Here is a 12,861-nt window from a genome sequence, read left to right as displayed (position 1 = left end):
GTATTGTTCATCTGTGATACTTACATTAAAATGGTAAGTCCGTAAAGCACCACTAGGTTGTCTAGTCCAAGACTCCCATACATTGGACTCAAGTTCAGATTCAAATTAGGAGCAAATTTTGCTTAGAACGTGCAGAAGTCCCAGACACGTAGCCCCTGTTTTGCCACAAAATCTTGAATTTCTTCTTGTTCTACTTTGAGGCAGTCTGGTGAAGTGAATTTACTGCCTTTTGCCAAGTGAACTGGGTAATTTGACCAAGGTAGGTTGCAGTAGAGATTGGTTAGTGTCTGCAACAGTGCGGACTAAACTGTTCCCTGCTATTCTCTGATATTATCAAATGTGCTCGTGCCCCTGTGGGACCACGCTGGAGAATAGTGGTATTACAGCTGTTTGTAAATGGACTTGGATGGTGCAGAAGTAGTTGAATTTCTTTCTTAGGATCATTTCTGTGGACGGTTCTTTCACTTCCCTCCTTAACAGACATGTGCAGCAAATAAGTTGAAGGTTTCACAAGGTTTTGTATGTTGGTTTTACCTGGATAACACTGGTCTCTGCATCTGTCTGCACTCCTAGTGCTGCATGCAAGTTGTCTTACCGAAGTCAACTCCAGCTCAGTCTAAATGAGATGGAAGTCAGGTTAGCAGTAAGAATAGTCAGTGCCTACCCATGTTTATTTTGGAAATCCTTTCGTATCACCCTTCTTTACTTTTACAGCTCACAATTTACAGGTTATGTCTGCTCCACTGCTGTCTTTTTTGATCCTTAACAGGGTGGGATTACCTGGTTTTAAACAATCTTGGATCATAACATTTATGAATGTCAAGTTTATAAGTGTTACTTGAATCTTGTACAGCTCTAGGCAAATGTTCTTTTCAATGGGAACTTGCTCAAATGTCAACTTTGTCTTCTCCTGTTAAGGTTATTGCAACATGCTTTATCTGGAGTGGCCCTACAGGAGCACTTCATGTGCTTTAGGCCATTTCTGTTGGCACGAAATGGGGAACTTTTCTTCATCCAGTTTCTTTCAAGATGTTTTATGGCTGCTTAGCATTGGCTGTTCAGGTTTGATTTTTTTTCTGGATTTTGATTGGTATACTGTTTTTAGAATAGTAGATCCAAATTATCTAATCTCTGTCTATTGGAGAGAGTTCTCTCTAATCCATCATGGGAATAGTGTTTCTGTCACTCATAGTGAAAGCAATTAGGTATTTTCTGTCTCTGAAGCTAGAGCTGTCGGAAGGAAAACTCATGTTTGAATAACTTAAGGTCATACTGGAATTCTTACTAATTTGTACAGGGCTCTAATTATCTGGGCAGATACATGCAGGGAAAAATGAGTACTTCTTCATTTGCAAGGAAAAAATAGGTACTGTGTAACAACAGGTTGTTAGAACTAAATATTGGCTTTCTTCAGTAGTATTGTCAGGGCTGATAAAGATATTTTAAATATTTCTGTTCTGGTAAGTTTGATGTAGCAAGAAACTTGCTGATAATAGTTATGAACATGTTTTATGTGGCATCTTTCCCCTCATGTCTGACTTCAATTTTTTTCAGCTGTTTTTGTCATCAAGAGCTCGAGGGTACAGCTACGTCTGCCAGACTGTGGACTATTCAGATAATGTTTATGAAGTTAGGGTGAGTATTTCTTCTTTTGTATTTGTAAATGAGTGTATGTAATATATAGCGCTACATGATGGCTTAATTTTTGTCTGAAAATAGTTTTTCTAAAGTTCTGCTGTCAGCCATGACTATATCCCGTTATATTCTCACAGATCGCTTCAGGTTTGACTACATTGCACATAGCAGATTTAATCAAAGTGCATCAGTGTATTTGCATTAACTTTGATGTGACCGCCACAAGTAAGAGTAGTCTTAAAGATACCATCCATGGCTTCATCTGCAGTTGTACAATCCAAGATAAACGTTGTTTACATACTTTGGTTCCTAGACCTTGCTGAAGTTTATGATACCAGAGTAACCATGGTAAAGGTGCAGTGTTCCAGCTAGATCAAAGCAAGTAAGATTTGTCAGCATATACTGTGGTTGCACTTTACTCATACTGGTGAGGCAACTTTTTGTCTCCTTTATCCATGATTGGCTTCGTGAGGTCTTGCTGGCTTCTGGCAAATGTATTATCAGTATGTTTCATTGCAGAAGCTTAAATTTCAAATGAGTATTTTTTGGAAAGCATTCAAATTAAAATCAAAGTGCAGAGGCTTGTTAATTTCCGTAACAGCGTTGATTAGCTCATGCACTAAACCTTATCTTCTGGCAGAGCTGACACTTGAGAATCTCTCAGCTGTTCTTGCAAGTTTCATCTACAGATTAGAAAGTGTTCCTGAAAATGTAATCAAAGTGTGTTATAGTCTAAACACATTTCGAAAAATGTCTGTCTACAAGGTGACTGTTCATGGGTAGCATTACTCAGAAGCTTGTGCACGTGGCAGGGATTGTATTGAGAAGAATACATTTGAATCTGACACCTCATGGATATTGCAGAACAACTCTGTGCGTAGATTTTTATTGGCCTTATGGTAGTCGCCTTTCACCTTTGCCAATACTCTGCACTCACTATTTCAGTCACTAGAATACTTCTGTTAATAATTTTGTTTACAAACAAAATCTAGCCAATTATAGCAAATGCTTCACAGTTGTGTTTTTTTAAAAATAAATAAGCAAAATAGAATGCCCTTGTACTCAACTGGTATGGCATATATTGAAGGATTTTTTATAATAGCCAAGTACAAGAGGTAATGACTTTTAACATGCAAAAATTCTGTTTAATAGCCTCACTTTTAGGTGCGCTTGTCCGTGGGAGGCTGTGCTGAAACAAATTATCTTCTGTTTTGATCGTTACAACAAACAAAGCATTGTTATACAATGAAATAAAGGCCAAATGACCTGCACAATGTATTTATTGTATATGATATGTCCAGAAAAGAAAAAAATTGCTCTGTCAATATCTATTCTTTGGATATCCTGACTTTTTTAAGGTGGTTTTTTTTTTTTTTTTTGCAAACCTGTGGATTTGCATAAACTTTATTTCAAAAATTTATGTTGTATCATGTGAGAGAGTTGAGGAAGCAAGGAAAATGGAGTTCTCTCAAGTTGTTGCAGCAACTTTATAGTATGTTATCAGTCAAGACCCTTATCTTGATTATTATACAGTAGTTCTTTTGAATGAATTCTTAATTTAGGTAAATAAGTCGCAAGTAGAAAACTACACTTTCCACAAGTTTACTTTTTCGAACTAGAGAGTCTAGGATATGTGTCTGGCCTGCTTTACAGCGTATCATGCTCTGCCTTTAGAAGGTATGTTGTTGGGTTTTGACACTGTAGGACAAAAACCAACCCCAAAACCTCATCAAGATTCATTTCACCATCATTTTTTTTAATATAAACCTGCAAAAGCAATTTTTAAATGTAAGTAAATTTGGGCTTTGTTTTGCAGTTTTGACTTTAGAATTGATAAACCTTGTATCACATCTCTCATACCTTTTTAACAGATCTCGATACTAAATGTCTAGGATCTATTGGCACCAGGTTTTCTCTGAAGAGGAATGCTGCACTGCAACAGTAGAATTAATTACAAATACAATAACTTTATTTGTAAGAGAATGAGTAAATGAGTCCCATATTAGTCAGATAAAGGACACTGGGACTAACTTGAATGGAGACAGAACTGAGCCCAGAAAGCATTATGGAACATGCTCTGGGAAGCAGCAGCTTCATATATGACTTTATTGTGGGGCTTAGAAAACTAAAATATTGAGAAATGTGAAATGAATTGCATGTGCTGGTCTAAATGGAAACTTAGAAATCCTGGTATGACCTCTGTTTCTAGCTTTTTGGGAATGTGCCACTATGATGTTGCCATGTAGTGGCCCCTTTTGACCAAAGCTCCTGCTCAAAATGAGGGGTCAAGAAACCATCTTTTGTTCCTCGAGGGAGTACAGGGAGCTGGTAAATGGTTCCAAAAAAAAAAAAAAAAAGTTTGGCTGTCATGGGTGCCAGAGAATGTTTGTCTTCTCCTCTTCAACCCGCATTGTGTCTCAAGACAGTAAGCCAATGGTGATTTCAAGGAAACAGTGTAAGCACATGTGGTGGCACTTCCCCTGTAGAGTCTAGCAACACCTGCGATCTGCAGCTCACAGACCTCTTAAGTCATAGAATCACAGAAATCAGACATAGCCTGTTTGTTTTGCCAGTTTTTAAGGGGATATTCTTCTATGAATTTGTCTGTATGTTTTCTTCAACTTTATCAAACTTCTGGCTTTCACTGACAGTTAATTCTGTAGGTGGCTTACACATAGCGTGAAGGAGCTGGTTCTCCTACTTACTGTTTTGAACCTACCTACACCTGTTAGTTTCATCCAGGCTCCTTTGGCTGTTGTTCTACAGGAGGCAATGGATGACTGGAGCAATCAGAGATGGAAATGAGATTCCACAATTTCAGAAAGAAAGTCCTTTCTAAAGGACTTGTCTTTTGAGTGTAGTAGATAGCCACTTTACTGACTGCTGGCAGGAAGTTGAGGAGTGTGTTTTGTAATTGGTTATAAAAAAATGTTCATAGGAGACAAGAAAGAAAAAGGGGAAGAAATCCCCAATAAGGGATTTTGAAGGAGCTGCAGCTGCATCTTGGAAGACTTTTTTTGGTTATAGCTTAGGAATCAAAATAATAAATGCAAAGGGCTGAGGTGTTAAATCCGTGCTTTGTAGTAGTCCTTAGGAAGCTCAAGTATTTGGAGTGAACAATTTCCTAATACTGTCTAAATTAAGGCATGTTAGTGTCTGTGAGTAGTCACTTTCCCCTTCTGCTTATAGTGTGTGTCCTTGTTTCCCAGGTCAAAGTTCATCTATTTTATTAGCATTTCTGGAGAGCTGAGAATTAGGATTCTGGGGCTATGTGGATTAGTTACCTCCTAGTTTTAAGTGTGCTGATCGTAATCGTAAAGCTGAGCTATGGTTGTCTTCTGTGTTGTAATTGTAATCTGCATTGTTTGTATTTATGTCTAGAGCTTGAGTGGTTTCCTCTTATGAAATAAATATAGTAATAATTTACTTTAAACTTCTGTGAAAAGGAAACTTAACAAAATAGACTTCATGGTCCTGTAAACAAAATTCTGTAACTGAAGCAGGGAAAAAGAGTTCTCTTTAAAAGCCACTTTAATTTTTCACATTACTGTTACCATCTAAGAAGTACCCGTCCGTTCAAACCCCTTAGTGGATAACTGTCTCCAACCTGAAATGAGGAAGGAGGTGCAGGAACAGAGTCCCATGTTAAAACAACCCTCTGTTCAAAAACCCTGCAGCAGGCAGAGGTTATGGGATTGGACCTCTTGTTGACCCCATTAATCCTAGGCTGTAATGTAATCGTTCTGTGCCATCTGGTGTTTTAACAGACTTAGATTGGCGCGTATGAAAATTGCCAGAAAAGGTATGGTTGTGAATAGTATTATTCATTTCAGGAATATGCCTTTTTAATGCACATTTTCTTGTAAGCTAAATCTTTCTTTCATGCTGTGTCCAAAGAAAGGCTACAGGTTAGGTCCTAACTTCTGGTGCTTTGCGGAAGAAATTTAGTAGTAGCCATCTGCTCCTGACATAGCTTACATATCAGTGTATTGTTCTACTTTATTTCTGCCCTCTGACACTGATTGCATGCATGGCCTCAGGCAAATGACTTAACGGCAGCTTCATTTTTTTTCTGCATCGATAAGCTAATGGTCAAAACATCTGCATAAGTCATTGGGAGCACTGAAATAGATCATCAGTACATGAAACCTATCAGGTTTGAGAATAAATGGTAGTAAAATTTTATGATAGGAAGAGAGCAAAAGAGCTTTCAGGCAAAAAAATCTACAGGAACACAAAAATCAGCAGGTATAATTCTGCAAAGAAATGGAGGGTATTTTTGTTCTTAAATAATGGGAAGCATTTTGATCCAAAGTTCAGCTGATTTTGATCCACAGACTGTAATTGCTTTCTGTGCAAGGCAGGTGGAATTCAAAAGAAGACGAATGAGGTGTGTTAAATGTCTTATCCAGGAGCATATAGCGAGCCTGTGGCATCTTGGGCATAAAACATAAGTTTGTTTTTTTGGATTTTTCTCCACTTACATTTTTCTCCATGTCATGCAGTGAATTGGCTATTTGGCTTACTGGTCTACTGTTTCTTTAACAAAATGCATGTCAGCTTTATAAGAGATTTTATGGCAGGTTGCTTGTAGCTGGCCTATTGATTCTCAGAAGGAAGGAGCTCCACAGAGTTTCAGTATTGTAGTGCTGGCTTGTTGTTTTATGGATACAGTCCAAAGTGTTTATTGTTAACTCATGAGATGAAAAGATGTTTATCTTAATTTATTTAAGAGATGCAGCTTTAGCAAAGATCTGTAAAAGATGCTGGACTGTTATGCTAATCCATGGGTGTGAGACAAAGCCTTGATGTGGGTGTTATTAAACACCTGACTACCTGTCCCAGAAGCAGAACTGTACTGGATATTGAGCAACATATATACATTGATGATTCTTGCATCTTGCCTGTGTGTCTGGGAACTCCAACATCTGTGGGAGTCGCTTTTCTATCATTAAGCCTCTCTCCAACTTTCACAGATACTAGTATATTTTTATATAAAATTGACAAAATCTGCTGCCTCTTCCTGAGACCTGAAGTAGGTTAAATCATGTCTAGCAAGTGAGAAGGGTGTTCATTAGCGGATACATAGAAGTCTGCAGTTTGGCAACAGTGAGTTGTGCAGTCCCTTTGGGAAACTGCAGAGTCTGCAATGCAGATCTGCGGCACTCTTCTGCTCCCTTGCTGCGTTTTTGCTTCTGCAGTAATCTCTCCTAAAATGTTCACCAGTCCATGGCTGTGACAAGCTTACTCTGAGGAGAGATGTGTTCCTTTCCCACCAGTTTGGAGAGGTGGAGGAAAACACCATGCAGGGCTGTAGCACTGCTTGTTGCCCTGATTCCCCTTTCTCACTTGCTTAACATCATGTGTGTGTTTGGGAAGGGGAGCTATTGCTGTCTTACCTATTCTGTCTCCCCTGGGCACTGAGGGGGTGGTGGGGTTATTTCATACCATGTTAAGGTAAGAAAGTGTGATTTGCCATCAGATGAGTCCTGAAAGATGAGGTGAACTTCTTGCAAATAGGTGTGTTGTGACATTGCCTGCTTTCCTTGCTGGTGGTGCCATTTCCAACTTTTTTTTTTTTTCCATTCTCTATGTGAGTCACCATCTGGGATATGTTCTGGTCCCACCCTTGCATAACGAGCTAGATGACTTACGATGCCAGGAACTAGACTTATTGCTATGCTTTGGGATCTCGAAGGGAGTCCCCATCACTACCATACCATCATATCATAGTATTAGCAAATTGCTATGCAGAGCTTCTGGGCTTTACCTGGTACAACAATATCCTGGTTTCAGCAGGAAGCCGTATTCATGTTGCATCTTGGGCAAGATCCACTGTAATGGGTGGCTTAGAAAAAGAATTTTGGGTGTGTAGCACTGCCCTGTTGGGTAGCTGGGTTATATCTCTGCAGCTTGCGTGGCTCCCGTGATCTTGTTTCTTCTATTCCCTGAATGGCACAGAGCCACTGGAGGAATGTTGGTTTCCAGAGGCAGGGGTACAGAGCAGGCCACAAGAAGCTGAGAGGAATATTGCCTTAAGGGATGTGAAATCTGTACCGCACCGAGCTTGTAAGAGTGATTTAGAATCTTCCCGCTCATATGCCTGTGGTACCGAAAGATTTTATATAAGGTTTCAACCTTTGCCGCTTCATGTTATCATAATGTTTCGGCCTTGTTCTGACCACATCAAAGTGTTGCCTCATTAGTACAGGAAGCCCTGTGGTAGTCTTCTCCTGCAAGGCTTAGGGAGTTTGTGTCCTCATTCTCTATCCTATGTTTAACTGGTAAACTGGAGATGGCAAAGCTTTTAATTATGTTACCTATTTTTTATGATTGTGATTTGTGAGCAGTAGACTCAGAATAATACTTCCATGTCCAGAACAGGTGAATGGAGTATTCATTTTGTTATTCTCATACCATCAGATGTTTGATGACTCCACCTCAACATTTACCAGGATATGGGGAAGGAAGACGTATCCTTCTCTTGCAGCAGATAGGTGGACAGAACTTGATTCCATTCAACTTGGAATCATTAAATCTTCTGTGTTGTCTTTTTTTCATTGCAGATAGCTGCTGCTTTATGGTGGTATTATGTCTCTAAAGGAATTGAATATTTGGATACAGTATTCTTCATCCTGAGGAAGAAATTTAACCAAATTAGTTTCCTTCATGTCTATCACCATTTCACCATGTTCACCTTGTGGTGGATTGGTATTAAGTGGGTTGCAGGTGGACAAGGTAAGTTACCTTCCTCCCATATCCTCTTGACTGGATATAAGAGAGAATTATTATTGCTTGGGATCAATGGAAAAAAGTTTTCGTAGACTTAATGTTATAATATAAAAGACTGTTTAAATAGCACTGAAGCAGTGCAGTAGCTTTAATGCATACAGTCTTCCTCTGTGGGAAACATGGGGGAGGAAAAGATAACACGGCAATAATCTAATGAATTGCAAAACTCTTTTTCTTCATGGGCATCAATTGCAAGCCTCAAGTTCCGTCTTCAAAATTATCCTCGTTCTGTATGAAATAGAAAGATGAACATGCCTTGCCTAACTTTAATTTTTGCAGATACAGAAAACTGCAAAATCTAATTATGGCCCACAATCTGTATGCAAATATAATTAAGTTAATGGTGACGTTATTTTGGCATTATATCTGAGTTTGGGGTTTTCTTTCTTTTTAAAGAGGCATGTATAAAATTCTGAAACCTTCCCTTGAAGGTGAGCCAATAAATCTGTCAATTAACTTTTAGAACCTATTCATAATGACACAAGTCTATAACTCATTATATCAGCCTTTTTTTTTCCTTGCTTCCTTTCTACAGCCCCCATCAAAGGATTTTATTCCATTGTACTTGCCGCATCCTCCTTTGCCTGCATTGTACCCTTGTTCCTGTTGTTTTGTCTTGTCTCTCTCAAATTATAAGCTCTACAGAGCTGAGGGTTCAGGGAAAATACCCTGGTTTGTTTGTGTTTTGTAGGCTTAAGCCACTGAAAATAACATGCAGTAAATACCAAACCAACTAAGATTTTGCAGTGTTTTTTGTCAAACTACACTAATACTTAATGCATGGTGGGTTTATGCTGTCATTTACTATAGATATCTTGTACTGAGTGGTCGCTTATATTCAAAAAAAGAAATATTTAATGTGAATATCTGTGACTATCCTTGAATTTTTCCCGAGTAATCTGCAGGATGCAGGTACTCAAGCAGACATTTCATGATCTTTATTGGCTACTGCCCCCATAAAATAAGCTTATTGGAGACTGGATGTTTACTTGTAGTCTGACTTAAAAATTACCTGGATATCTCAAAATGCCCTCTCCCTTGTTGCCTTTTCAGACTTTCCATGCTTAATATCAACAGTTTTAAATATAACAGTTGCAAGTATTTCCAAATTTATTTTAAGTTTTGGTGTTCTTGCACTGCCTCCTAGTTTTTAGACCCTGCAAAAGGAAAAGCAACAGTTGCTCTTCTGCATTTATGTAGCGCTACTGCATAAAAGTGGATAGATCTATGTTCTTCTGTTTTCTAGTTGATAGCACATTGCTTACATGAACAGATCTATTATAAGCTAGACCCTATTATAACTAACTGTGTCTAGGTCACGTGGGCATCTGGGCTGTTTGATGTCAGCAGCTATTGTCTGTATTGCCCTAATCTTATACATTAGAGCCTTTTTGAGTCTCTCTGACAGTGTAAGAATACCTTAACAAGATATAATTTGTTTCTGTTAAATGGCTGCTAATCTTGACAGAGCAAAGAGATCTTAGTGCAAATGAGAACTATCATCTTCATTTCCAGCATGGATCATTCTGGAAAAAGTTATACATTTATATATTTAAGAATGCTGGATATTTTAAGTCATGAATCAGGAAACTAAAGATGAGCAATTTAGACAAAACTCACTTGGCAATGCCCTTAAATGTCTTATAACCACAAGTGAAGTTTTGCTTTGTATGCTTTCCTTGGTCTATTTCATCAGACTTCCACATGAGTTTCTTGACTTGCTGAGGTGTGAACCTTTTGCATTTAAATAGTTTAAAAGATTTAAGTTCAGAATCTGATACTTTATGCTTTACATTGTCAAATACAGCTTTTAATAATCCTTTAGCAAAACAATTGCAGCTATACTACAATAACTAATGTGGAATCAGTGTGATATATGTCTGTTCAACAAAAATCTTATGAAAAGCTTTTGCAGAAGTAGTTCCATGAAAGATGTGACATACTACTTGCACGAACAGCTATTTGTGTCAGCACATGTTGGCAGTCAGGTCTATACTATACTAGTCAATATTTCGAAGATGGAATCCTGGTGTGTTTTGTGTTTTACAACTTTTATTATCACATGAATAATACTAGAAAAGATTTCTCTCTTTTTTTCAAAATTACATGACAGTCTTCTCTTCTGTTCCTGGACAGCTTTTTTTGGAGCTCAGATGAATGCATTTATTCATGTCATTATGTACATGTATTATGGATTAGCTGCCTGTGGCCCTAAATTTCAGAAATACCTGTGGTGGAAACGATATTTGACCATATTGCAATTGGTAAGTAAAATTTCTCCTTTTATCTCAGAAGGTATTACCTCTGAGTGGATTTGCATTTGCAGAGCTTTGGAGCAGATGCTACTGCTTCCAGAAGTTCTTGGCTGTCTAATACTTACAGCTCAAGTTAGAATACTTCCTGAAGATGGAAGTACTTACGTCATTTCTCAAAAAATCCACAGCATAGATAAGAGTTGTGTGAGTAAAGTCTAATGCGACTTTGCAATTCAGTTGAAACAACCAGTAAAAACCTGTTCAAAAGGTAGAGAAAATCCAGATCTCTTAATGTCTTCTCATTTTCCTACTTCTGAAAACTGGTGCCAGCTACTGCAATAAATTTGATGTCCCTGGTCAAGCATATGTGTGCATGCATGATGCGACAGCCAAATACAGCTTCCCTACCGCCTTCTAATTTAGTAGTTTTCATAACTTAGTGCATCGGTATACATTGGTGCAGTCAGACCTACAGAATATATCAAGACCTTTTTGATTCTGTATTTTCTGTCTTTCAGGTGCAATTCCATGTGACTATTGGCCACACAGCCTTGTCTATTTATATTGATTGTCCTTTCCCTAAATGGATGCACTGGGGTGTAATTTTCTATGCTGTCACCTTCATTTTCCTGTTTGGTAACTTCTACTATCGGACATATAAGCTGCCCAAGGAACCTGTAAAGAATGGCAAAATAGCAAATGGTGCTGTTGCAAATGGAATAAGCAAACCAGAAAATAATGCAGTGGTGGAAAATGGAAAAAAGCAGAAAAAGGGAAAAGCAAAAGGAGAGTAACTCGATCCAGGCCTTAACCATTGTTGGCAGTGAGGAACCTCCAGTTTGGTTTATAAGAGGAAGAAAAAAACCACTATCTGTACCAATTAACCTTAGGTTACTGAAGAGCTAGAACAAAGGTATTTTCATTATTTATGAAGATTGTTTTAAGAACAACACTAAAGTTGAATTTCTATTGTAATTATGTAATTATCATGCATATGGTCTCTGTGTAAACTTGTAGACTGCTGGTGTTGGTGAATGTAAGGAAGAATTGCAGTTGATTCCATGTTTAGCAGTCCAAAAGTTAATACTACCATTGATACAGGCAGTTTTGCTGACATCCACATTTCTCTGGGGGGAGGGAGGGGAGGGAAGTAGCATTTGGATACTTGTGTTTTCTTTCCAGAAAATTATTAAATTTCAAATTATGACGTATTATCTAATCAATGTGCAAATTTTCTTGTCCTCCTTAGAGAGTATCTTCAGACACATTATGTGCTGTCAGAACAGTGTTTGACTTTTCGGACATTACTTGATTTAATTGTCTGTTACAGTTTTGTTTTGTTTTGTTTTTTTTCTCATGTGGAAATATACCTACCTCTTCATCTGCTGAAAAGAATATTGAGCATTAAATAACTGGTTTCTGAAATATGGAGTCCTCTAATATAAACATCTGTTAACACTAATTCAGGAGAAAATATGATTTCCTGTGGGAGTAAAAGGGACTTTGGGCAGAATTTTTTGGTCAAGTCATCAATAACCTTTTTCAATGTAAACTTAAATTTTGGGGTGGTACTTTTAGTATAGCTAAGTAAAGAAAACATTTTAAGAATGTATAAATATGAAACAACACATTGTTTGAAGCAAGCAGTAGAAGTAGGACTGCTGCTTGTCGTCTGTGACCTGCATTAAACCTGTGGTGCTGGCTGATACTGAAAATGGTAAGATAATAATATGGTGGAGAGAAAACAATAATATGTGATTCCATTTAGAAATGCTGCATGTATGAGTAGTCATGCTAACTACAAGACAGTCACTTTACTGGGGGAGAGAATTCGGTTAAAAAGTACTAAATACAGCAAACAAAATGTTGAAAATGCTGCTACTACTTGATACCCATCAAAACTCTGTTTAGACATTTGCAGACAGAGTATTGCTAGTAGTCAGGCCACCATTTTAATGTGAGTATCAAAGATGGGCTTCTGAAACTCTTCCCAAAATTTTCTCAGCTTTCAACCTAATTGACAAAGTGATTCTGCTAATAATTTTGTAGTCAAAACTGCTAAAATAAATAGAAGCCTTTTAGATGGCTTTTCATCCTATGTAATACATTAATGGACTTCTTACTGCTCCTTTCATGAAGAAAATATGGAAGGCGTTACTCTTCTTCCAAATAATGTGAT

At 37.8% G+C, this 12,861-nt stretch overlaps 1 protein-coding gene across 1 annotated transcript in view; it reads left to right on the top strand.

Moving 5' to 3' along the window:
• ELOVL4 (ELOVL fatty acid elongase 4) overlaps nt 1–12,077 on the top strand; it is a 30,745-nt gene extending 18,668 nt beyond the window's left edge. The window contains exons 3-6 of the mRNA XM_075747565.1: nt 1,555–1,635; nt 8,202–8,373; nt 10,564–10,691; nt 11,201–12,077. Coding sequence (XP_075603680.1) covers nt 1,555–1,635; nt 8,202–8,373; nt 10,564–10,691; nt 11,201–11,476 — 657 coding nt within the window. The 3' untranslated portion in view covers nt 11,477–12,077. The remainder of the gene's footprint in view (nt 1–1,554; nt 1,636–8,201; nt 8,374–10,563; nt 10,692–11,200) is intronic.
• Nucleotides 12,078–12,861: the final 784 nt, after the last annotated feature.

Source organism: Balearica regulorum, chromosome 3 (genome assembly GCF_011004875.1).
Source record: "Balearica regulorum gibbericeps isolate bBalReg1 chromosome 3, bBalReg1.pri, whole genome shotgun sequence".
Lineage (NCBI taxonomy): Eukaryota > Metazoa > Chordata > Aves > Gruiformes > Gruidae > Balearica > Balearica regulorum.
Note: the sequence above shows the minus strand (reverse complement) of the source record. Positions and strands in the feature narration are given on the sequence as shown.